This window comes from Poecilia reticulata, linkage group LG8 (genome assembly GCF_000633615.1).
Source record: "Poecilia reticulata strain Guanapo linkage group LG8, Guppy_female_1.0+MT, whole genome shotgun sequence".
In the NCBI taxonomy this organism is placed as follows: domain Eukaryota; kingdom Metazoa; phylum Chordata; class Actinopteri; order Cyprinodontiformes; family Poeciliidae; genus Poecilia; species Poecilia reticulata.
In genome coordinates, this window is record NC_024338.1 from 7,553,831 (window position 1) to 7,581,393 (window position 27,563).

At 42.3% G+C, this 27,563-nt stretch overlaps 1 protein-coding gene across 5 annotated transcripts in view; it reads right to left on the bottom strand.

Moving 5' to 3' along the window:
- LOC103468414 (RNA binding protein fox-1 homolog 2-like) overlaps window positions 1–26,801 on the bottom strand; it is a 64,970-nt gene extending 38,169 nt beyond the window's left edge. The window contains exons 1-2 of one of the 5 annotated variants that reach the window (XM_008415488.2): window positions 25,715–26,798; window positions 10,678–10,728 (exon numbers count right to left, since the gene is read on the bottom strand). In XM_008415488.2, coding sequence (XP_008413710.1) covers window positions 10,678–10,728; window positions 25,715–25,960 — 297 coding nt within the window. In that variant the 5' untranslated portion in view covers window positions 25,961–26,798. Of the gene's footprint in view, window positions 1–4,151; window positions 5,079–10,677; window positions 10,729–25,714 lie in introns of those variants that run through there. The other 4 variants (XM_008415486.2, XM_008415492.2, XM_017306272.1 and 1 more) reach the window with 4 other exon arrangements.
- Window positions 26,802–27,563: the final 762 nt, after the last annotated feature.

Here is a 27,563-nt window from a genome sequence, read left to right on the forward strand (position 1 = left end):
CTCATTACAAGCGCCATCCTCCATTTGCCGTCATTCTTGTCGGAGATGAATAATGTGTTTAGCTTAGAGCTGCACATGCTTCCAGGGATATCGGAAAAAAAAACTGGAGAAACAAACAAGGGCAGAAGAAAATAGAGAGAAGAAAACTCTTCTGCGAGAGAGGCATTTAAATTGTGAGGATGGACCAGTATGTGTGCTGATGAATGTATAAAAACACTTACGTGGTGTGTGAGGATGAAGAGGTGTTTGTTCAATACTTACGCAACCCTCTCTCTATGTTTAGTATAGCTTTACAACTGAACGCCGATCTCCAGCCGTTCAACTGCAGGATCGACGTCAAGCTGACGAAGCGCTCCAGACTGAACAAAAGTTCCAATAAAAACACACGCCGGGTCTCGGCCAGCACTGAGGTGATGTCAGAACTCAAATCCTTTTCCCGTCGGTTAATGCAACACGAGCAACACAGCCACCCTTCAGTGTGGACGTTATTACTGTAGAAGCACTCACCGTCACCGGGACTCAGGGATGTTGGCAGTCTTTGGAAACCCTTAAGATTTAAGGTCAGATCCGAAGTCGGTGAGGTGTGGCGATTCCGGGTCACAAAAGCATTATTTGTGGGGAAAATTAAAGCACGTTACGTTTGGGCACGCAGATTAAGGTTTCGCAAATCACAACCTGAGTTGTAAAGAAACTGTAATCAGTATTTAACTTTTTGTTTGTGTCATGGTTCTATGCTACATGTGTAACTCTAACATGGTTCTGATGTCTAAAAAAAACCTTGAATATGCTCCCTTGTGGTTTTACTAATGAGTGAAAAATTTCATAAATTTTAAACCATTTGAAATATTGAATATGGGTGCAGTTTTCTGGTCGATTGCCCATCTTTCAAAAGCCAGTTCTGCCGATTACGATCCCAGCCGGTAAAGATTTCTTTTGTCTTGAACGTCGCTAAATATAGTGACAAAGCCATGAAGTTGGCAACAGTTGGGGGATTTTTGTTAATTGCACATGTGCAGACCTGACCTGGTCCGCAGATGCATGGATAAGATCGGTTACTCATTCAAATATCTGCTGACTGCGACCTAAAAATGAAGGAAATCCGGAGAACTCATAATATCAAATAATCCAGAAAAAAATTGACTGGTGTACATATTTTTAGATTCTGGACTAAAGATGATCAAATCCAGCCTAGACATATGGTAAGCTGTGGAATAATCTTGTAACTACTGCTGCTGGGAAGCTCCAAAGCAGACACCGACTTCAGCCCTGTTAGCATGCAAACTTTGGAGAGATGCCAACTAGCCACGTGAGAAACTTGAGCTCTATCTTCTTTTAAACACCACAATAAGAGTCTCAATCACACAGTTAAGCCAACAATTATTCATATTATTGACTGTTTCTCATAATTGCTGGCCCACTTTTTGCATGTTTAAACTTGAGTTTAGAAAAGTTTCATTTTTGTTAGAGGTTCTCTAGTCAAGACTGGCTGGGCCTCTTTAATATGTTACAACTTCCATCGGATGAAATGTGTGGGTAATATTAAAAGATTACTTCAAACTTAGACTTTGCCAGGGTTACAGCATGAGTGATTTTGGGTTTAACTGTCAAGCCAGTACATTTCCCTCTGGGGTTCTAGATAGCTGCTTGCCTTTCCCTCAGTAGAGGAAGACACAAGCTGACAGCTCCAAGACAACACTTTGGGAAACAAATTTAAGACGGAAGAAAAATATCCTAGTACTTTAACATGGCTAGATCTTGTCACAGCCTAAGCAAAACTCTTGTTTTACAAGCTYGCACACAGTGTGACGTCGTTTCTTTCTGTAGATTGAATTATTAATGACCAATAAAGGTAGGAAAGGCACAAAAAAAAAACTGAAATCAGCTAAATTCTGTTGGTTGGCTTAAATCACAGATCGGTGCATCTCTACAGCAAACGGATCAACACTGTAAATGTTGGAGTGAAGTTCTTTAATAGTGGTATTTTTGTGCACAGAAACCAGCGTGCCTCAGTACCTGCCTCTCTCAATCCAGTGCACAGATGAAGTTTAAGCTGGATGGACAGCTTGGATGACGACGGTAAAAAAATTTTAAAAAAATGCTGGACAAAACCTTCGTCTCTACCCGACATGATGTGGCGCACACAAACACAAGCGTGCGAAACACAACGTGACACTGTGTGCAGTCAGCATGGAGAAAGCCTGCAGTATCAAATGTAAACGTGCATGTCAACACATGCGGCTTTCAGCTGTTGCTACCTCGCATCCGCGCGCATTCCCTTCTCCTACCATCTCCATCCGATCCCAACAGCCGCCCACCCTGGGGCCCAGAGGAAACCACGAGTGGAGAGCAGGACGTGCTACAACAGGGCCAGAATGCAGCTCTGATCCTCAGGCTGTCTCTCAGCTAAAGTAGCACAGACACACCCACCATATGCTGAGAACACCCCCAGTACGCAACATCAACTGCATTACAATCTAATGTTTTGAGTCGGCTTTAGTGCAATTCAGTGTTTTCCCTCTGCCAGCTCAATGCAGGTACGCAGTTTCTGCCCTTTTTTTTTTTTTCCTCCACTGCAGTGACCCAACACGGAAATGATTTATATTACAAGAAAGTGGAAAAGACGAAACAAAAACAAGAACTTGAAACACGTAATGAACAGGACTTGGCCAATTTTCAGCTTGATCAGAGGTGAAATTCAAAAATCCAATATTTTTCCAGTCACTGAATGCACCATACCAGCTGCTCACATCACTCTTTAAGGTAGGACGCAGTTTCTGAGGCATGACGACTACTTTTAAAATAAATTATGGGGCAGTCAAAGCAGACAGCAAGAAACTTTATGTTTCAACGTGCCACAACATGTTGGGGGTTCATTCTGGTTTTCAAGAAAATGAGATTTTGAGCAGCTAGTAGGAAGTCTGAATCAACTACAAAGCTGGTCAGTTTTATCAATTCGATACGTCATAGAAGATGCTAGATTTGGAAATGTTTTTTTTTTTTGCATTTTCTAGAACAAACGCAGCAGATGGCTTCTTAAGTTCAGCTAGCTCTACTATCTCTGCCAACCGTGCATAGCTAATAAAAGCTGCTACAAACAGGTTAACAGGAAACAATTTTTTGCCGTTTTAGCAATGCTAGGTGCAGTGATGGCAGTGGATCCCCGCTTATTCGCAGTTTGGTATTCGCCAAATTTAATAGTTTCTCCAAATTATTTGCAGAAACTACAGTAGTCACAGATGTATCGTATAGCATCTCTAACATTTAAGAAAGAAATTTAAGCTTGGGAAGCTGAAATACCTAGGCCCAATGCTACATGACATGCTACTGGTTGGCATTGGCAAAGCAGCCAATTCAGGAGCGCCGTTCCTTTTCCTTAGAGCTGATCAGCTGTATCCATAAGACCAGAGATAAGGAAGACTATACATGTTAGCTTCTATGTTAGTGCTAAGATGGTTTCCACTCTGTGTATTTAAAGTATATTTTAAAAATTAAAATAAACATTTCTAAGTGTCTTTAGATGGGGGTTTTAAGTATTCCCAGGATTAAGCTATTTATGGACAGTAATGGTCCTTGATCCTTGGGATCCACTGTGACCACTAATTTATTATGCTAAAAGGTAAATTAGTCACTGTTTCACTGTGACTGATGTGACATGCCATTTGCTTCCAAAATAATGACCACTCATAAAAACCCATAAAAACATTTTGTTCTATTCGGATTTCTTCCAAAGTGATAGAAATCTGAATTAGTTCAAATCTTCCTGGGCCGGTCAAAGCTTTAACAAAAAGAAGTGTCACAGATTGGCCACAAAATTCTGAACACTGCATCCTGAACTGTAGCAAAACAAGCAAACCAATCAGCAATAATCGGTTGCAGGGTGTTATACAAGGAGAGAACAGCAGAGCTGCAGGGACAAGCCCTGCTGTTGGTCTGAAACTCTGCCAACTATCTGACAGAGGCCTCACCTGGGCCAAGACACAGCAAAGCAGAGCGGGGCAGCACCATAAACAGTACAGCCAATTACCTCAACACGAAGCCAAACCAAACTCAGAGGAAATAATCGTTAGCGTCTCCGCCGCTCTGCCTTGCATCGACGGACACGTGTGCGAGGTAGTTTACGAAAACACGCTTTGCCGAAGGAGTGAACTTACCGGGAGCAGAGCTGGGTAGTACAGCCCCATCATCGTCTGATCTACAGGAACAACCGCTGACCAGCTCTCCACTATCCCGGCGCTTCCTCCCTCTCCTTCCCTTTGTGTCTCTTCTCCTCCTCCTCCTCGTATTCCTCCACCTCTCCTGCGCCTGTGCCCCAGGACCATGAGCCGAAGATGGCTTCAGTCCACGTCTGTCTCACACGTTTAAATTCTCCCTAGTTCACTCTCCACCTCCCCTCCTCTCCCCTTCGTCTTAAACCGGCGTCCCCTCTTCCCACTTCTCCGGCGCGCAAGCTCCGTCTGCCTGTCACTCTTAACCTCTCTTCTCCTCGTCTCGGCGGCCCGGCCGCTCTGATCCCCTTGGGCCTTTCTGTCTCTCTCCTCCTGCCAGGCTGAGTCTCTTCTCTCCTCCTCTCTCTCTCTTCTCTTCGCTCCGAGGCTGTCATTCACATGCTCGCGTTACACGTCTTGCTGCTCCCCCCTTTTGCCTCCCTCTTGTTCCCGCCCCTCTTTTTAAAAACTTTCCCTCCCTTTCCGTCTCAGTGCCTCCTATCCATCAAAGCATCCATCCCTCCATGCAGCCACCTAAACCCCCCTGTCTCCGGATGGAGTCAGAACGCTGCTGTTGGTGCCTCTTCAAGCCTCTGCGGAGAGAAGAAACGGGAAAGGAAGAAGATGTCTTCCATCCACGCACTGGCTGCCTGAGAGAACAGAATGCGACCCCCACTGCATTGCAGCTAGCTTTTTTTTTGATGATTTATTTATTGCATGGCAGGCTGTCAGCTGCAAAAAAGCAGTGGTAGGTAGGCCAGAAGACTAGCTAAGCTGCGTGGGTAGGCTCCTAGATCACCATCTCTCCCTCTCTTTCTCTCTCCTGCAGCTGTCCAACTGAGCTCCAATTCCAGAACCCGGAGCTTCAAGCCAAACGTGAATCTGTATTTCGCTGCATTGCGCCTTTTTTTCACCCCCTTCTGGCTCAGTTCCGCCACTTTCCAACACTGCATTGTTAGGAGGCGCTTAATTTGCAGAGATGGGAGTGCAGTTCCTTGCGCTGCACTTTCATATGGGAGGGACTGAACTCTGCGGAGAAAGAAAAAAAAGAAAAAGAAAAGGAAAAAAAAAAAGCCCTGATGCCAAGCATTCAGGCATCTGCTGAGTCTGGCTAGAAACTGAGTCCGGAGGGATGAAAGGGAAGGGAAAGATACGTGGTGGTGGAGATGTAGAGGGGGTAATTTTTATTTATTTATTTAAAAAAAAAAAAAAGGTTAGCTGGACTAGAGTAGAGGTGCAGTGGATGCTAGAGAGAGATAACGAGATAGGGAGATAAGTGGATAAAGGGCTGGGTGGAGAAAAAGAGCGAGGGATGACGGGATTAGGGCTGTAAGTGAGGAGGATGAGAGGATGAATGGGGGGATGATCCCGGGATTAAGTCCACAGGCTGGACGCAGCAATAAACACATGCGTACAGTGTACACACAGATGTGCTTTGATTGGATTTGGGCTGGTGCACCTTGGCTGGCAAAACAAAGGCTACGGCCACCAGCCAATCAGAGCGAAGAACGCAAAAAGTTCCCCATTACAGCTTTGGACTTTGTCTCAATAGTTCAGATCCTCAAACGAATTAGGCTGCGAGACGAAAAGTCTCGCAGCCAAAGTGAAATTTTCTGATTACGATTTAATAAAAATAAAGGGAAACAAGCCATTTGGACCAACTTGGTCATCAGTTTGTGACCTTAGGCTGAAGCAGCCTTGGGTTATGCAGTCGGACAATGAACAAAAACCACACCTGAGAGTCAACCTCAACAAAAAAAAACATAGGTTTCCATGTGCCCTAGTCAAAGGCCGAGCTCAAATAAGAGTGAGACACTGTGATATGACCTTAAAGAGACTTTGCGTGCTTTAAAATCCTCCACTATGACTGACATAAAACAATTAAGCGAAGAAAAGAGGGCCAAAATTCCTCCACAGTCTAAATTATCGCAAACAGTTGATAGCAGTTGCTCTTGCAATAGTAGCACAACCAGCTATTAGGTTCAGGGAGTATTTGTTTTATTGTGTTTTGGCATTGGATCAGGTGAGTCTGGATAGCTTCGGTCCATTGAAAGCAACCATTGATTAATGTATGCAGATCATCTTTGACATTAAGATTTGTTTGATAGGTGACTGAAGCAAAAACTAGGGATTTATGATATAGCTGCATTAACATTGGTATTAGCCAAAAACAGTATGGTTTGCTTTTTTTACGCAGTGTTATTGGTCGGATAAGTAAAAGTTGGTCGATATTAATAAATTTCCATTTTGTTGCCGTTTATGTTGGGGGTTGGTCATGTGATAGAGATGCATCAAGGGATAGCGGGGTTTTAAACTGAAGCTGAGAAGTGCAGTTGTTTTCTCAATGTGTGTATATCGGCAGACATTGCTCATCGACAGCAGTATTAAATCGGTATCGGCCAAGATTTTCACATCACATAAAACCAATCTCTAAGGGGGAAAATATTTGTGCACATAAACCCTAAGATGTTTTGACCATTCTGAGGTAAAAACAATACACTTTTTGTAACAGTAATGACTTCAAATCGTAAAACATTGCAATGGGCCGCCTAAATGAATGCACCACACGCAGAGAGTCAAGCAGCAGCGAGTCTAGCAGCAGGGACCCACACGAGCTTGTCACCGTTTAACACTCTGATATTGACACAGGCAGACCTGCAGGCAGTTCAAACAAGCGTACATATTGTAGGACAGGAGCTCGACGAAGACAAATGTACTGCTGCCGCGGCGCGAGAGGCCCAATCTTCCCAAGCTAGGCTCGGCTAACTCCATTTGCATGATAACCGGCAGCCAGCGAGCTCCAGGGTAGAATTTATTAGCAGGAGTTACTTTCTAAATCATTTATAGCCCAAATCCAGAAGTGTGTGTTGGTTCTCAATGTAAAAGATGACTAACGGAGTTCTGAATGTTCTCCGGATCGGCCGGGGTCGTCAGGCTGGGCGCTTGTTTCGCAAGCTGATGAAGCTCCAGGTGCTTTGTTGGTGCGTTTTTAGCACTTTGCAACAAACCCAAAATCTGCTTTTGAGATTTTATGTGACCAATATAATGTGTTTAATTATGAAGTGGAGGGAGAATGAGTCATGGTTTTTAAGGGTTTTTGGCAAAAAAAAAAAAGTCTGGAAAAATATGGTGTGTTTTTATTCTGTCCCCCCCTCTGAGCTTGGACTGTGCAGAGCCACGTTTTGGATCTGAAAGTCTCCTGGGCTTTGGTTCGATCAGATCTACACGTCTTTAGGCTGATTTGTTTGTCTTTTTGATTGTTGGAGATTACTTGAACAGCATTTTGCCACAGAGTGACAACTGGATTTAGGTCTGGACTTTGACTGGGCCATTCTAACCCATGACTATTCTTTGATCTAACCTACTCCACTGCAGCTCTGGCTGTATGGTTAGAGTTGTCATCCTGGTTAAGGTGAACCTTCGCCCTGGTGTCAAACCTTTTCCGAATTTTCATGTATGGGTACACCAATAAATCGGCCCTGATTTCCTTAATTTTTATGAAATCGGAGCCGACACTTCGTGACTTTGTCGCTACATTTAGCAACTTTTCAGACAAAAAAAAATTGGTTTTGGTCCAAGTCGGAATCGGTAGGTTAGACTTTTTAAAGATCGGGATCGTCCAGAAAACTGCAATCAGTGCACCCTTAGTTTCATGACAGTATTGTCCTGCATTTAGCCTCAATGATACCACTTTATTATGCCATCAAAGATGGATAATAAATAGTGCATAGATAAGTTATTAATTAATCTTTAAACGCTTTATGAATCATTAATAAAGGGTGAGAAGGAGACAAAATTGACCGGTTCCTTGCCAAATAGTCAGGTAAATGTGTTCACCTACATATTTTTATCTAAAATTGTTACACTAAACATTGTAAACACAATAAGCACTTGTAAATGGAATTTGTTAAGCATTTAGTCTCTCTCTCCCCTTTAATTAATGCATAATAAACAGGTATTAATGATTTATAAAGTATTCATAGATCAGTTCTGTATATACTAAGTATTAGCCATCTGTAAGGGGAGCCTTATTGTAAAGTGGTACCGTCTCAACTGCATTCCTGTAATTCTGAAATAAAAACAAACATTCCCACAGCCTGATGCTGCCACCACCATTATTTGACCAAGGAGATAGCAAGTTCATGCCATTGGTTGGACTTGATTTTAATTAGGGAAGTCACCGTTATGGGATTTGATTTCTAAACACAAAGTCATATTTTGGTTATTAAGTGACACAATATCAAAAGATGGAACAGATCTGTAAAGTACTGTAAGATCTACTTTAAATAACTCGCTTCTGTGTCTCTTCCAGCTCTGTCTTGTCATTTTATTTTATTTTTTTTAATGCCTTTTATTCCTCCCTTTTCTCTTGTCAACTGAGCATCCTACTAAAAATAACTGAACTGTTGGTCAGCGGGGACAGGAACAAGGAATCTAAATAAAATTAGCTTCTGAACCTCAAGCTCTGTCGCATTTCAGAACTGGATTTCTAAAAACAAAAAAAAGAAAAGAAGAGGAGAGGAGAAAAGCAGAATGCTAAAGACAGAGCTGAGGTTTGGGAGGATCTTCCATCTTGTGTGGAGAGGAGGAAAGTGTGTGTGTGTGTGTGGGGGGGGGGGGGCGTACCGGCACACGGACCAATACCCCCCTCCTGTGGCACTGCCAGAGAGCTGCACATCCCAAACACAGACTGCAGACACACACACACAGACACAAGCACAAATACTCACATATTGCAGCACTCAAAACCACATTAGAATAACTAAACACGCACGCATGCACACAAGAGTCCTGAGACGGTTTGAGCCGCTGAGTGTGTGCTGCTGCTGCTGCTGGAAGGCAGATAAAATACTCGACTCCTCTTCCTCTCCTCTGCACACATAAGGCAGTGATTACCGAGAGCAATAAGTGTGGAGAGAAACAGAGAAAAAAAGGAGCGAGAGGATGAGAGAGGAGCCAAGGAGTGAAAGGATGGGAACATCCGTGTGAAAAGCCCCCCCTCCACCTACACCAGCGCGAGTACGGAGCGCGGCTCCGAGCCGGTGATGGGATAATTTCGCCCCACTTTCCGAGGGTTCGAGTGTTTGAAAGGGAAGCTTAGTCACAAGCGGCTCCGCTATCCATTCAGCGTTTGCGGCACGTTCCGAGTCGCAAACGTCGTCGCGGTAACGAGGCGCGTCTCTGATCCAGCAGGCGGGACAAACGAGTCGGGGCGACGGGGAGGAACGGAGACGTTTACCGATTTCCCAAAATCAAATTGCTAAGTGACATCAGATGAGGAAAAGAGGCAAAAGTATTCGTTCACACAGTGCTTTGAACATGTGCTTTGTCATAAAGTTTTAGATGTTAAAACTGCTTATATTATCACATGGAAATAAGATGAGGAAATAAAACATGCAGTTCATGATTTTATCCATTTCCTTGGGATTTACAAACTTGTGGCCCAAGACTCTCCATCAAAATTTCTGCTACATAACAAAATTTATGTTTCCATTATTTATGGTAATTTGTAGTAACACGGTAGCACTTGACCATCATGTGTTTTTTTCCCCCTGAAATGCTATTAGTTTTATATCAAATATAACAGGACAAACACCTTCATTTCAGTCTACGGAATATTTTCCATAAAGACCTTTTTAATGGCAGCTTGAATAAAATTTAAGACCAAAAAACTATAAATACAGGAGGATGATTGAGGGATCCTGCTGTATTACAATCAAACATAGCAAAAACTGTGAAGTTTCTGAGGTCTGTTTGTAGCGGTGTTGTGCTTCTCGCACTGCATGTGACTCTACAGTCTTAAATCCCAAAGAGCCTGGATTTTTTTTTTTTTCTGCACAAAATGCACTTAGCTTTGTGTGAGTTGTCAACAGAAGTGAGCCGGTGGCAAAAACGAACGTCATCCAGCCAATTTATGATAAATGTACACATATTCATGGTAGATGAAAAAAAGCTAGCAAGGGTATATTGCCTGACAAAGTCCCACGAGAGAAAAAAAACTAGAAGATTAAATTATCCTGCTGCAAAAAAATTTAAGATCTGTCAACTTATACTTTAAATAAATTTTAAAGGCCTTCATTTTAGAAAACATCAATTTAAGACATTTAAAGGATGAGCAATCACCCTGTTTTGCTCTCCAGGTTGGCTTATTTTTATCCAATAATAAAATTTGTTTGATGATCTGAGCTGTGAAAAAAAAAGCAAAAACTCAATAAATCTGCAAACTTACAAATGCTTTTTTTAATAGTACCCCAAGTATAAACAGAGATACATACATTTTTTTCAGCAACCTTGAGCATCCAATGACAAAGCGGTAAACGCATAACTGCAGTAGACGTGACGTCTGTTCTGCCTTTTTTTTTCTCTCCAGCTTTCAAAGCAGCCGGATGATGAAACCAACAGCGTTCAACTGAGTCAAGGATTCTCGAAGTTTATTGTTGCTGAGATTTGCAAGCAAATAATAATCTCTTACCTGACTGTGAGGTGCGTATCCATGGAAACCGGGGTTTAAAGGCTCATTGTTCTGAAAAGAGACAACAGGAGGGATGAGAGCGGCGTTAAGTTGCTAGGCTTCTACAAATAAGTGGAAAGCAACGCGATGGAGCAAAACTTGAATCGTTCTCAAAAGGTAAAAACAAATAAGGAACAAAAATGCACCGTTACATTGTTGTTACTGAAAGTTTAACATTATAGGCAATCAACATCATTAGTTTGGGGATTTTTAAGATGCATTTTAACAGCTGTTTTTCTACGGTTTTATCACCCAACAAAAAACTTAGGGGATTTTTGACCTTTATGAATGAATTTGTTGAATGTTCTCCAACTCACAAAGAGTCTCAATTATAAATCAAAGTTAAAATATACATCTTTACCTGCACATTGTCCCACTTTTTGGAGTAATCAACAACGTTCAGGGAAAACTCTGGCTCAATATCTGACCAGTTTAAATGAGGCTAACCAATTCTGATAAACAGAGTCCTTTAAAGTCAAAAATTAAACAGAGTGTACAGAGAAAAAAAAAAAAAACACTTAAACTCCAATTTTAAACAGCGTCTTTCAGTAAGGCCTTTTAATTATAATAGGACAATGATTCCAAACACACAACTTTCTGGTTTTGAACTTGGCTGTAAACATCAAATTTCTGGAAAAGTCCTGAGCTTAGTTGTGATAAAATGCACTAAATGCAGAGTCTTTGTCAGGAAACTGATTAATTTAAAAGCCAACTAGCTTGCTTTAATTTTCCAGCTAGGTAGATAGCTAGCTAGATAACTAGATAGGTACTTTATTGTCCCCAAAGGGAAGTCTATCTTGTACATCGTATGCTGTACAAAGCTACTCCCAGAATTAAACACATCACAATAAAATAATAAACAATTGCCTTATTGCTCAATAAAAACACATATTGTTAACCAGAATCGTATCAGGAGCTTGTTGACAGTTTTAAAAAAGTGTGCAGTTTCTCTGCAACTTGCTAAAGGACATTTGTCCAAATGTTACTGGAGGCCTTTGCTTATGTTTGGTTTGCATGTATTACTTTAGGAATAAACTGAAAAGTGTGCACCCAGTTCTTCTTTTCAGTAAACATCAAGCTTGGCTGTTGTAAAATTATTCCACCCTAAAAATGAACAAAAGGTTCTTTAAAACGCTAAAATTAATGTTAAGCACCATTCACACCCAAGCTGAGTAACCAGCTCTGCACACCAAGTCAACTTTCCCAAGAACTGTGATCCAGCCAACCCAACCAATAGGAAGCCACCGGCAGCACCGGGTTCCTCGACGACCCCCGCGCCCCCAACTCAGAAACCCACTGTTGTGGTTAATTGCTCTATAATTACTTTTAATTAGATTATTTCTGTCTCTCTTGCTCTTTTTATTTTCCTACTCCGTGCCGCTTCTGACCCGGCAAGAGGATCCATTGTTTGCCTCGGCGCTACAGTAGGTTTGGTGGGGGTCGGGGGTTTGGGTCTGGAACAATGGGGAAAGTTAACTAAATGCTGATGTTTTGACAGCAGTAAGATGGAGAGGGAGGGTGAGAGAAAGAGATGACTCTGGGCCTGCTGGTACGTCTCGCAGAGAAAACACGACCGCCTGGTGAGTTTCATGTCTCTGCACTCAAAAAGGAGCCGAAGCGCAAGTCTGGCTGAGCAGAAAGGAGGAGGGTGAGAGAGGAAGGCCTGGAGGGGTAACAGAAAGAAACACGTACGTGTCTGAGAATAACTATACACCCCAGTGTTGGGTAAATTTAATCAGGAAATATTAGAAATCCATGAGCTTGCAGGCTGTGCTAACCAAAAACAGAAAAAAAAGCAGATTTAGACTCCGAGGACTGTCAACAGAGTTAACCTCGACCTCAAGCCGCCCGCTGCGGGAATCGCTTCCTAATTGCTTTCAGCCAGCCAATCAAGGCCAAGTGTATGAGACGGAGGGCCATGATGACACAAAGTTTATATAAACAGACGGAGAAAAGGCTATTAATCCAGAAGAGCTCTCTGTAAAACTGGGACTGGCAGGGAGAGAGAGAGAATAATGGGAAACACAGATGTACAGACAGAGCTGTGTAAAGGAATTTGTACAGTACTAAGGCCCACCGAGTCAAAGCTTTGTAAAACCAACATTCACTCCAATTAAAGCTGAGAGTCTTCAGGGGTTTTAAAAAAAATACAAAATTTTTATCAGCTTTGAACGTGTAAAGATACAGTTTTGACCATTCTTCTTTGTAAAAATAGCTCAAGATCAGACTACATGGCGGGTGTTGCAAATCTCATGGTGTTTTCACAACCGACAGTCCGGTAAACTTGGTTCGACTGGGTCATTACAGACCTGTCGCCATAGCATCCAGGCCACTCAGGTCTTCTGGTTCATCTCCAGAACCAGAACCAAACATGGAGAAGTAGCATTCAGTTCCAGAAAACCAGAAAACTGCTGAAACATCGACATCCTTACAATCAAGGATAGGAACCCACTTGTGTAGAGATTAATTTGATTCAGAATAACTGGAACATTGATCATATATGTGATGTTCATTTGTTTGATGATTTTGATGGTGGCATTTAACAAAGTGTAACGTTTATTTCTTGTTTTATAATTGGCTACTGTGTGATATTTTATGGTGTAGAGCACTTTAAACTGCTTCGTTGCTGAGATGTGCTACACAAACAAACTTGACTTGACCAAATTTGCAACATTTGTTGCATTTTCAGCTGCTGTGGTTCGCTTTCACACCTCCCCTTTGTCAAATGCCAGATATTAGAAGTTATAGGATTTCTCTTTTGTCTTTGGCAGAAAACCACAAGCAATTTCTTCAGCTAGCGCTAGACACATGCATGATCGTTTTGGTTGCATTTACCCCAAAATGCCTTGCGCTGTAGTACGCTTCCTCTTTCTAGCGTTCACATATGCGTTCGAACTGCACCAGAGTTCACTTGAACTTAGGCTTGTAGGTGGACCAGAGTTTGCTTTTATTGGTCCGCATCAGAGTTGGATTGTGCGTTTAAAGGCCCCCAAATGACTTTCTAGGCAAACAGACTAGAATTTGATTAAAGCGGACTAAGTAGGGTTGTTGTAAATGCACCCTCAGTTTCCACTGGAGATAACTTATTGAGAGCGGCTACGTGTGTGACGTTATTGGGACAGAGTAAAAGTACCTGAACATATATTCTCTCCAGATTTTTATGTCTCCTTAGATTTCACAATTTTTGGCTATTTTCACAAAATCTCAACTAAATTCTTTGAATTCTGACAAAAAATTTTAAAAGGTTCAATTGTGCTGACTACCACAGAGCTCTGTAATGCTAATGCGCAGACCAATAAATTTGTGTCTGGACGGTGTGTGCTTACTGAAAGCCAAGGGAGAATAGAAACAAGATGGCTTTCATAAAATGAGCCAAATTTGAAGGAAATAAACGGAAAGACAAACAAAAAATAGCATTTTGTCATACGAGCTGTAAACTCAGACTGTCAGAGAAGCGGGAGTTGGGGCCCGTCCTCCCTTTTCCCCGCCTGAAACAGCTCCCTCTTTGTCTTTTCCCTCCACTTCCTGTTTCATCTGGAACCAATTTCCCCCTCGTGCCTCATCCCCAGGGGGAACACTCTCCTTTACAGGCTCGCATTGAGCCGAGGACGAACCGCTGATGACGCGAGGGGCCGAGAACCTCGGATCTACGAATCCCGAGGCACGTTTTTAGGAGACGCTCTAAAACATCTGCAGCGCTTCTTCTGTATTTACCCCCAATTAACTCCTTCCCGTTAACCAAAAGGCCCCGAATGCGTCTTCCTCGGTCGACGTGAGCGGGTTCGTTTGACGCACTGGTGATGAGAAGTGAGAGGAAACCTTGCTGCGCCGCAGAAACGCCAGTCGAAACGCCAGTCGAAACGATCCCAAACCATCAAATTGTAGAGTCTCTGGAGGCTCCACGGTGAAAAAAGGAAAGAAAAAGGCAAAAAGAAGGGAGGAGTTTATGGAGGAAAGAAAAACACAAGGAGGGAGAGAAGGAGGGGTGGATGAGTTTAGCAACATCTGGAATCAATCTGCTGGTGGAAAAGGGGGGAGTGATGGCGGGGGGAAGGACGGCTGAGAACGAAAGAAAAGAAAGGAGCTGATGAAAACAGATGAAGGAATGTGGGTGAAAAGATGGCCAAAGTAAAGAAAGGGGAGTAAAATATTACGAAAAAAAACATGAGCGAAACGGAGACAATGAGTCACAAGCAAAAAATGTCATGTGACTTATATTTTCTTAAAGGATGGGGGAAGGGGCCAGGGGTCTGTACTTGATCTTTGCCTTCTTTATTCAAACACCCACATTATGCCTTTGATTCAAAGACTTTGAAGTATATTAAATAAGCGCAGGCATTTTTTAGGATGAACCCCCACCCCCCAAACTCTTATTTCTACAAACCATATGGCTTTAAACTATTTATTTTCCCCGCAACTTTTCGAAGGCGTTGGTTTCAGACTCCGCTGGCAGAGATCAGAAAAAGGCACAGACAACCAGTCACACGCTTATGAACACGGCCGCCCACTCTCTCAGTCCCCGTCTCTTAACTCGACGCGAGGGCAAACCTGAAAGAGGGCGCCTGGCTTTATTTATTTTCTTTATCTCCCGCCAGCTATTTTAGGAGGGAGAGAACGAAAAAAAGTTGGGAGTAGCTGGAGAAAACTGCAAGGAGCGGGGTTGGACGTGGAGGCAAGAAGGGGGGAGAAAAAGGGAGCAGCGGTGGTGAAGGAAGGCGGAATGACATGAGGTCAACAGATGGTGAGAGAGGGGGAGGAGAGCAGGGCGGGAGGTGAGGGGGAAGCAGGAGGGTGTAATTAGGCAGGCTGCTGCAGGCATCCGGAGGTACCAAGCAGAACAGCCCGCGGAGCGGGACTCTGCCACCAGAGGCTGCCTTCGTGGTGCTAGGAACGACGCCGGATCTGAGGAAGCCCCACCTGCTGCCGCTAACAGATACTTAGAGAAAAGACTCGAGTTTTCACTTGAGGCCAAGCTAAAACGTGCCCACGTTCAACTGAAATGCTGTAGATGTCGTTTCATGCGTTCTGGAGTACGAAAGCGAAGGCTGGTCATGATAGTATGCAGGAGAGTTAAGGGGCAGCAACCACCGGGTGCAGGGCACAGCAACTGAGGAGGAATTTGCAAAGAAAGTTGCAAAACAAAAAAACTGATTTGAGTTAAATAATTTTTTGGTAAGCAGCGTACGCTACTGTACGGCGGCGTGCCAGGGCCACTGTAGGTAGAAAAAAGGAGAGCATTTCAGCTGAAAAATCTAAGAAAATTAATAGAAAATGTAAGGACATTTATGAGTTTGAATCGTCAAAAATTTGCTTGGGAAAAAAAACTACAAGCTATTGAGATAAATCTCAGAAATCTTCTAGTGTAAATTCAAGATTTCTTGAAATAAACTACTGTGTAGAACCTAAAATATTGTTCTGTAAGCTATGTTGGTAAATTTCCAGTGACTGACATTAATCTTAGACAGTAGCTTAGCAACAGTCTGGGTCTCTGATAACAGGACTTTGATCCACTACCAAGCTAAGAACACAAGCAACATAGCCTCAGTCGACACAATGGTGCGGGATTTCCCCCAGTATATTATAAGCCTGGCGGGCCACCAGGCTAAGCATTGTTTATTTTAGATAGAGTTTTTTTATACGCCAGTGACCATAAGAATAGATTAAGCTAGGCTTATAGTTGACACATTCAACTTGGACACAAGAGATTGTGCACCAATTGCATCATCCCTGCCCGTCTTCTTGTGGACCTCTGAATCTTTGTAACTTTTAGCATTTTTTTAACACAAAAACACGGCAGGTCTCTGGTGGACTGTCCTAGCACCCCTAACAACAGGCTTGGCAGGTTTTCTGGGGGGAAACTCTGTGGAGATAAAGAAAAACACAACTGTTGCCTTTGGAGATACTGATGAGATTACATCAGGCTAACTCAGAAGTATTTCTCTTTCACAAGCCTTCTTCAAAGTAAGCTTCAAATTGCCCGTTCTTATTCCCATCAACTGAATTTGAACAAGAATTGCTATCAAAATTACACTTCCGCTTAGATGTAACACGAAAAGTTCAATACTTGAAACCAGATGTTACAAACTACAAACAACACATTAGGGAGAGAGTTTCAGATTTTCAGCTGCGTTTTCCTTCAAAAATCTTATATGATATACTTTCCCAACTCTTAACTATTGATTTTTTAAGTTATATCTGAGATATAGATCCCACCAAGGACGCACTGCTTAGATGTCAATCATTCAACAAGAGATCTCAGTAAGACCTTCAACTGCACCTCACTACATATTAGGGCTGTTGTAAACGATTATTTTAGTAATCGAGTAATCTATAGATTTTTCTTACAATTAATCGAGTAATCGGATAAAAACAATTATGAAATAAAATATTGGTAAATCTTCCATAACACCAGTGTTACTATCGGATATCAACATCAGTCTATTTTTTCCACATTTGAGCTTCCCTACCAGTTACTTTTTTGTAGACTGGGGGAGCAATACGGTATATTTACGGCTCCTCCGTTCAGAAACTCATCTACCAGCCATATTCCGCCTCCCGTTTGTTCAGACCGGGATGATACAAGTTTATTGTGCGGTTCGTCCGTAAAGCTGCTCTTACCCTGTAAGCATCAACCCTCAGCCGCCCGCCGTGTTCAGTCTCTCCGCTCACCTGTATAAATCCTCCTCAGCTTCTTCCCGCTGTTCAACCGGCAGCTCCGGAGCAGAAAGGCTGCCGAACTCCCGGCATTGCGCCGGTCATTTTAAGGATGTTTATTGGTCCCACAAAAACGATGAAAACCCGGAATTATACGCAAATAATGTTCTGGCTGAAACACGGTGCGCTAAATGATAAAAACATAAATTAACGAAGCTTCGAGGCAGGTCAATTTTCCTCGAGGAATTTTAATAATCGAGGTACTCGAATCACTCAAGGAATCGTTTCAGCCTTACTACATATCATCAGAAACATCATCCAAAGTCAACAAGCTACAGCTGCAGGGAATCTTCCTCTACTGTAGCCATCCAGAGTAAGATTGACTCGTCATTCTTCCTAAAACAAAAGCCAAATTTTAAAGTCAGAAGAAATTAATGCAATTTTGCTTTCTGGCAAAAAAGGAAAAATCTTGTACAGTCGGTACATCCATGGAGACGATTTCATTCATCCTATGATAAACATACACCATTTCATCAATGCTAAAAGCTAGTATGAAATCAAGGCATAGCCAGGTTTTAAAAAGTTTCAGCACAAGTTACTTTTCCCGTTTGAAAGTCAAGCAATTAGGTCACGGGGTACAACTTTTTGACGTGCCAAAACAATGGCGTAAACAAGCCCAAACAAACTAGATTCTTCAAGCACTTGAGGATTATTTCCATGCCTCGGTCCGGCCTTGAGAAAACAAAATGTATTCACAGAACGAGACAGTCGGAGCCTCTCAGGTCGCTTTCTTTGAAGCTTCAGTTAATGCGTTTTCTGAGAGAGTGGGAGTCCTAGACATGACTGAACAACAGGATGTAGCTTTAGGGCACTCGCAGGATGGACTTATTGATGACTGTTTACTTCTCCGCTGCCTGTGTGGCCTGCGAAGAGCAGATCTTTTAACGTATACTGCAAACAGGTTCCTGTGGAAGCAGACTGCCTGTTTCTACAGGTAACAGACTGATTGACTAAAAATGTAGCGCGACAGAAATCCGAGCTATCGCTTTGGTTATTTGCACAAGTTTATTTCATATTCATTTATTTGTCTTTTTAATATATAAAACTGAATGAAACCCATGTCATGTCAGTCAAGTGCGAGTTTTGTTGCATAGTAACTAAAAGCAGATTTTCAGCAGAATATTTACAAATGAAGTGTCAGTCTTGTTGAGCTGTCAATGATTAGCCCATTTTGCACCATCAATAAACACTGTGCTCTCTAGTTCATGGAACAGTTTCCCACACATAACGCAGTGACCTCCCACCTCTTCTCAGCACACTTTGTCTCACCATTTGTCTCTTTTGCTCCAACAAAATAACAGGAAAAACTCTCAAGCTGTGTTTTCTAGGATAAGTTCATACATTTCTGCAGCTCATTCCAGCTGTGAGAGAGAGCAACACTTTCAGGTGCTAACAGGAAGGGTTAACGTATTACAGCATGTTTCTTCCTTATCCTTTTTTAGTCTATAATCTCAGTTATGTAACGCCATGTATTTGGAGGCTTTATGAAAAAGTCAGGGTGAACGTTTAGGTATACGTGCTCTGGTTTTAGTAATGCTAGCTGCGCTAACTGCACTAATTTACCAATATGAGACGCCCATTTTAAATGGACACTCAGAAAAAAGGTCAACTCAATTATTTTGTGTTTATAGTAAACCAAGGAATCAGGAAAAAATACCTTTTGCAGCATTTATTTATACTGGATGTGGCTCATTCCCACCGTAGCCCATATTCTGATAGACTCTAGAGGGTAGTGCAGAGCACCTACGGCAACCAGTGCAGAAAAGGCATGGGCATCAGGCATAAATCAAGCTTTGGGGACCACAAACAACTCAAATCCACAAATATTTAAGATCCCCTCTAAAATTGTGTAGAACTGCCAATTTTAATAGTTCAAATATCAAACATACCTAAAGATTACAGCTGGGCATTTATCATATTGTTTTCGCGGGGCGATAATTGCTCTGACCCACAGTTGCCAACATACAGTTAGCTAAAGAAGAAGTCATAGTCCATGTACTCACTTTCATCATCAGAACAGAACCACAAAATATGACAAAGCTTTAAGTCCAAATTAAGTTGTATTAGTACGCACAGTGGAAACCATAGATGTAAAAGTTAGCACCTATAGTCTTCCTTAGCGCTGCTCTTGGAAAACAGCCAATCAGAACCAAGGAAAAGAGATGGTATTACTGGATTGGACGACATACAAACGCCACTCAATAGCACATCAGGTAGCATTGCACCTCATTATTTCAACTTCCCAAGCAGCATTTTCTTTTTAATATTTTAGATGAGTAGAGAAATCTGTTCCACAGAAAACTATGCAAATCTGTTAATACCCAACTAGATGGGGGGTCCCTCTGTAAATAAATCATTTCAATACCCATTTCATATTTTGTTACATTATAGTTTTTACAGGGGAAACAGAACCAGCGAAAATTAGCATCCTAGCAGAGAAAAGCTTCAAAACAGCAGCAGTAATTCAGGAATCACATGAAGCTCAGATTCTGGAAAGTTTAAAGGTGCGTGGCAGCTTAAACCTTAAAGTTGCACTCTGAAGTTTTCAATGGTGTATTTGCATTTTTTTATGTACTTCTCGCAATCTCCTCTGATTAAAGGTGCTGTTGCATGACAGATTATGGATCATTCGTGACACTCGGGCTGCAAAGACAAAGCAGCGGGAGTGCATCACAGATGACCCCCATGTAAGGGAAACACTAAATTGACATTTGGCTGTGTGGGTGGGTGGAGATGGGAGCACATGTGACAGTTTGGGGGCAGCCTTGGGGAGGAGACAAGCAGGGAGTTGTGAGGCTGGAGGGGGGGAAGCTGTGACATGATGACCATAAAGGGAGGCTGAACATGCAAGTGGCACGCTAAGGAGCAGAACAGAGTGTCGTTCTACAGGAGCAAACACAGACATGCCGAGCTATTCTTGTATTCATGCAAACTCCCCCTTTTCTCCTCCCTCCTTTTTTTTTTATATCCAATTCTTCCTCCACACTTTGGCAATACAACTGCTGCACTTATGTAAACAAAGCAGCAGCAAAGTGAGCTGAACGAAGAGAGAGAGAGAGAGAGAAAGACATTATGAGTTGAGCAACTTTTGTCTGGGCGAAATTTTTTAGCTTATCGCTGCCGGTTCAAAAGTCAAGGGTGACTCCGCTGAGCAGCGGCTCAAAGTTTAACAGCAATCATTAAACGGCGGCGGGGAACCCGAAGTCGGACGGCGGCGGGACTGGAGCTGACCTCCTGCGAATCAAAGCAGCACACTTTTATGCGCACAATTAGCACAGCTCCACACCAGCAGTTCAACACGGGGGTATGTTGAGCTTATGCTCAGTGAGTGAAAGGGAAAAGCTAAAAAAAAAATTTTTAAAAATCTGCAGATTACCTTCCAACCATTTCAAATGAAGTGGACAAACCTCTATTATTTTGGAGAGTTTTAATGCTCACTAAGAAAGGAAGAAAAAGGGTCTCAAATAGGAAGTTTTAGATCTTTTTGTAAGTAGCTACCAAAACAGAGACAGTAAATTGTCAGTTTTGTTATCAATAATCTCCTTTAATTTTGATATGGATTATGCAACAGCAAATCAGATTAATGTAACACAATGAGGCACTTGGGTTATTTTTTTTTAGTGCGAGGATCATGTAACAGAAGTTAAAATTGTTATAAAAACAAAAAAAATTGCGCAATTTTTCCTCCAGTTCACACATGTAGTTCAAATACCAAGATGGCCGACTGGACGTCCAGTGCAACAATCGCTAATCGCATACTTTACTTTATTAATAAAAACGGTGGCTTCCCTTACTTTTATTGTTGTTTTTGCATTTTCTTTTTCTCGTAATACGATTTTTACTGTAAAGCACTTTGGTCACCTTAGCTGGTTGTTGCTAAGCGCTATATACAAAAATGTATAAATCAATCACATTTCTAACTGTAGGGTGTTCAAATGTCCTTTAATGATTTTTATTCACTTCAAATTTTTTTATTTTTTGCACTTTTGTCAAAAAACATCGTAGTGAAACTACTACGTATGATTTTTGTAGATTTTTCAACTGGTGGAATAAACACTAACATTGCACAACATTAAAATCTACAATGTGAAATATTGCAATCACAAAGGATCCTGTTGATGCAATTTTGAACATTTCGCCATCAGTCCGATAAGTAATACCGAGATGATATGAAGAATCTTTTTCCATCCCCATCTTATTGCTGTTTCTGTATGCGTTTCAGAGGGAGTTAGCCATGTAGCATGTGCGGTCATGTGACAGCCATAGTGATGCAGCACAGCATACTGCTTAGTTTTTAACTGAAACAAAGAAGCATATCGGCCCAAATTTTTAGATTGGTGCCTCCATAATATATTATATCACATCCAGTCATTCTATATGTGTGGTATTAAATGTCTTCCAGCTGGTCAGGCTTCTGGAGGCTATAGGTGGGGATAATATTGCCTGTTTAGGCCTGAATTACTCCAGCGTGTTGCTTCGGACTGGAGGTGAAATCATTTTCACAGGCACAATAAAGAAAAGCCTCCAAACAATAATCATGACGCAAAACCTTCACATTCAAAATTTTACATCACTTAATTTTTGTACCAAATGTTCATTATTACACCTTTAAAAAGGGCTGGATACGTTTGTAATATTTTCACAATAAATTGCCATGATTAGGCCTGTCACGATGACAAATGTTGCTGAACGATACATTGTACTGCAAGTTATTGTGATAAACGCTAATTATTGTTGTTTTATTCTCAGAGATCAATAAACTTGAAATAGTGATGAATATTTAAAACTGGAACTGGAAGACATTTTAAATATCCAAAATAAATAAAGAAAAACAACAAATAAAATGAATGAAGAAGTCTCTAAACAAAACTGTCCTTGGAAAAAAAAAAAGAAAAGGGGTAAGTTACTTATTATCATCCAGTTTTGGTAGAAGATAAAAATGGAAATCCGAGCTGGTTTTACTTTATCATGCGATTACTTGATTTATTGTTTCTGTTCTGAAAGGCCGAGCCTTGACGACGTAGCGCTAAGATAACTAAAAGCGTTCAGCTAATGGTAGGAAAGCTTCCATCCTGTGGGTCCAGAGCAGATTTTCAATGTCTGGCACTTAAACGGAGCATCTAAGCTTTCCTTTATGGTTTGAAGTTTTGCTCAAAAAGCCACTTTAAAAAAAATAAAAATCTGATGTTCCACTCTCAACATCAAAAACCTATAATATTCAGCTGCATTTTGCATTCCAGGCCCGGAGCGCGAATCCTAAACTGCATGCTGAGTAACCTTTAACATTCGCTACCTAATATTACTCCGTCCAGGCCTCCGCTTCTTGCTTTGGCCCGTCACAGCGATCAGTCTGGCTAATGCCCTCGCCTAAATAAGCTTTGATCTCGTTAGCGCGACACAAAGCCTCTTTACTGCCAGCGATAGGACAAATCGGCTCTCTGGATCGGAGAGACCGCGGCGCGCGCAGAGAGGGAGAGTTGGATGGGTGGGGGGCGGGGGGAGAACTGTAGTCCGTCCGCAGCACCGCCTCAAGGGTAAACATCAATACGGCCATCATGGAGCTGGATGGACTGACAAATGGAAAGATAATCAAAAATGGCAGGGGAGGGGAGGAGGGGATAGCTCCACCTCATTGGTGGACTGAAAGGCTGCAAATCAGGAGTCAATTAGCAATCTGGAAATAAGCCTGAAGGGGGGAAGAGAGGGGGACAAATCAGAGGACATGCAGGAGGAAGAGGGGGAAACAAATGGAGGAGGCTGCATTCTCATTTATTATTACAGGCAGACTGGAAGGTCAGCAGCCTCAGTGGGGATCYTGCGGTGATCACCCACCCCGAGCTCGTCACCTCCATCCTGACCAGGATTGTACGTCTCAAACGTTTTTTTTTYKTCTTTTTTTAATCCTCTGTAAAGTGCTTCTCATTTGTATCGCCGGTTCTCCTCCTTTCTCCAGGCCTTTATTTGGTCCACCGGTTCCCAAACACATCCCCGCGACTCTCATTTCCTCTCCATATTTGGTGCATTTCGACCGCACGCGACACTTCCCCTCTTCCTCTTCCACCTCCCCCCCTGCACCCCGCACCTCAGACTTTCATCCATTTCTGAAACTTTATCCATCTACAGATTGTTTCGTCCTTCGTCTGCGCAGGTTGTTCCATCATTCCTCCATCATTCCTGGAGCCTGTATCGTTCAGTCCTTTTTCCTTTGGTCTGCCTCAACGCGGTCGCAGTCCAATGCAACTGGAGACGCAGATTCCCGTTTCAGACCGCTACCGATTTTTTTCGCCGTCTGATCGGCCGGCACCGACTCTTTTTGTTTTATTATTCTGAACACAATAACACATGAAAGTGGAAAATAACTGAGCTTCAGGTTCAGTAATAGATACAGCAGCTGTGAATGAAATGAAAGTAAATTTTTTTAAATTAAAAAATTTGGCAAGACCTTCTTTACTAAAGTCAAGCAAGTGCATTGAAGAACATCTTATTGTTTTGTAGTTCTCAGTTTTGATTCATTTAATTACTAAGAAAAAAAATCGGATTTTTTATTTAGCCAATCACCGATCGGAGCAAAATTAGCCGATTTGTTATGTGATCAGTGCATCTCTACATTGACTTTTTATTGTATTTCGACATATTGACTCGATTTAGAAAAAACGGATGTAAAATGTTGCAGCAGCTTTCAATTAAAACAAAATAATTTAACCTTCATCCTTTTCTTCTCTTCATAAGGGAAAAAGTAAAACGAGGAGGCATTAGATGTTGAATTCATCAGGCCTTTTGTATTTAATCTCTATTCAGTTGGCTAACCTCATTTTCCTTTTGGCCGATCAGGAATCGGCCGATATTTAAATGCSAATTCAAGCCAATCTCCCAGTCATCCCGCAGTTGCCAACTTAGCAAGTCTGCTGCCACTTTTCAGACAAAGAAAAGTGTCATTTTAAAGATCGTGATCGGCCAGAAAACTGCAATCGGTCCACCACTACTTCTTCTTCATTTGTTTTTTTTTTTTTGGTATCCTGAATATTTAAAACCAGGTCTGTGGAACAGAACAGTCAAATCTCTAAAAAACAATTGTGTGACATCTACTTTTCAAAACCTACAAATATTTCCAGGCAGCCATATTTGTTAAGGCTAAGAAAGTCACAGTGTCTTTCAAACAGCTGACCAGCAGTGCGCAGCACTGTAAACTCCCCAGCTTTATCTGCACTCTCATTCAAATCCTAGCTTGCTGCTCTCGCGCCAAGGAGCTTCGCCAGCGTCTTCTTCGGATTCGCTTACGAGGAGATGACCTCTGACCCTCCACTACTCTGGGCTTCGTTCCTTCGGCTCTAAAAACACAGCACGTCCCCGTAACTACTGGATTAGAGCAAGAATGTCAGGTGTCAAAAATAAAAATAAATTAAAAAATGTAATAATACATACGCCGCGCATTAGTAATGAATAGCAACAGATCCAGATAGAGCGAGTGAGAGGCGCATCCTGAAGCCCCCCTGGCTCGCCGCAACCACAGATTATTCCAGCGAGGCGGCTGATGCTCTGCTGTCTCAGCCGTAGAGTCATGAAAGCAGGGAAGACCCGTGTTAAGGAGACGCCCCCCCCCCAGTTCCCCTACACCACCCTGGAGCCCCCTTTTGCTCCTTCAAGCCTCCAGCAAAAAGACTCTGCTCTTTGTCTTTCGCTCGGGTTGACCCCTCCCCCAATCCTGTCGGTCTCTCCCTCTCTCTTAACACCTAGCCACATTAAAGCAGGAGGTGATGGTGGGGCATTGGGGTGGGACAGGGGAGGACGAAGTGATTAATTGCATTCCTATCAGGATCATCATTCCAGGTGTTTATTTTCTGTGCAAATAGAAAAAAAAATGTATTTACAGTGCCTTGCAACATGTGACAAAGCCTTGGGTGACCGTGAGGCAGGCATGATGAATGGCTCTGATCTGTGCTGGGCTGCTGTCTGTCATAGCAATGGAGCCTGTATCATATTACCTTTGTCTGGGTTTGCTCCCTCACTGAGCTCAGGCTCAGGATCTCAACAAAGAACATCTAGCTACTGCTTGATAAAAATGTGTCGCTTTCACTCAACACTTTCATTTTGTTGAAAGTGTAATTTGTTGAAAGGGGTAATCACATTATTGATTAGACAGAAGCGGCCTTTTCGAGATATATATATTTTAGTGTTGCTCAGTAGATGCCAAGTATGAAAAATATTGCACAAGATTTAAAAAAAAAAATACATATAATAAAAAATAGCTACAGATGTGACTAACGGCTTCTTTGTGTTTACATACCTGTCCGATCTCACCGGAGCCATCTATCCTCGGTCTCTTGCATTCCGCCCCGGKCAGGTCAGTCAGGGCAGCGGCGGTCTGAGCGTCGGGCTCCGGGTCTCCGCGCTTCATCCCCCGGACAACCGCGGCTCCGGCGGCCGCGTTCGGATGCGCTCCGCCGGCCGCCGTCTCGAGGTCCCTCTCGCGCTCCATTATTCCCCGATTAACGGGCAGCATTATAGATGCAACGTCGGTCGACATTAACATTGGACGGGAGACAGTCACTGATGAAAAGTCTGCTCCTCTTTTTTTCCTCCTGCTTTCCTTCCCCTTTTATTCCTTTGTTTTCTCCTCCACAGCTTGATATTCACTAAAAGCTTCGGACGGATAATATTGAACAGATTTTCATCAATATGGAAAGCTCGCTCTGTTTATTGTCTAACTTGGCGATGGTTATTACAGACAGACCATAATGACCATATTAAAATCTTGTCCAAACAACAACAGAAAGACCAGCCTTTATCGGAGAGGGGGGGGAAAGTGAAATGACGCCAAACAGTGACCTATTTTAATAAAGATCACACGTCCGACTCTCGGGTGCCTGACAAGCTAATTAGCTAGCTACCATTAGCTAGCTCGCTAGCATTACATTCCGCTAGCTCTCCTTATAAATGTGGCTCTGAGAGCACACTGTCGCTGCCAAGAATGGAAAATGTTGGAAATTAGCTGAGCGTAATACTACTCCGTATGCGCCGCCACTCGGTCCTCTCTGCTCTCCCCCTCCGCTGGATGTGCTTCTGCATTAAACTCCTCCGTGGGTCCTACCAGCCTTCCCTTCGCCTTCGCAGCCTCCTTGTCCGTTCCCTCGCCGTGCTCTGCCGTGGATGAGTCTTGGCGTGCCGACCTGGCTGCCGACGGTACACGATTTCCTCTGGTCTGAATCCCAGGCTCGAAGTGTGGAGGGCGAGACGCGGTCCGCCGACCTGAGATCAGATTTCTCCGCTGACACCGGGATAAGAGAGCGGAGACTGTGAGGCGAGATGGGCTGGTCTGAGGTCTGCGTTTTTCCCCGAGTCTCCTTCTCCTCCTTTTTCCCTAAGCCTCCACCTCCCCTCCCACAGCTCCCCGCCGCCACCTCCTCCTCTGCTCCCTCCTCCTCCATGATTGSTATAAATTGTTATAGGGGCGAGAAAAAAAACAAAACAAAAAAAAAAACAACAACGAAGGCAGCTATGTTTTGTTTAAAAATTTTTTGACATGAAACCCACAAAACTATGTTTAAAATTGAATAAATAACACATTAAAATATATATAAAATKATATACTTTAGAATGTTTACGTGTATCTATAAATAAGCTATCATTTGATATCTACAATAATATTGCTGTGGTTGAAGTATTAGAACTACTCAGTGTAGCCACGTTTTTATTTTATGTAATAGATGCATTCATCATATTCTCCATATATATAACACGCTTTATAAATATACCTGTAATCACTTATTCCCCCCCCCCCATCTACTCAAATCAAATTTCAGACAAATCAAAAAAATCATTTTTCCCGCCTCAATCAATTTTGAACGGAATATTTAATATTTTAATATGTGCTCAAATAAAAATATCAAACATAAATACATACAGAAATTAGCTGCTGTTGTGTCTGTTTTTTTTTTTAGACAAAAATAGAAATGGTTGATATTTCATATTAATCTGACTGGTCAATGCTCTTTAAAATGTTTCATGATGATATTTTAATATGTACACAAAGTAAGTTAAAAATGTAACAAAAGTCCGTCAGATTACTGTTATTTCATGTTTATCCTACTCAAATTTAACTCAATGTAATAAATCACTTAATAATTAGTCCAGGC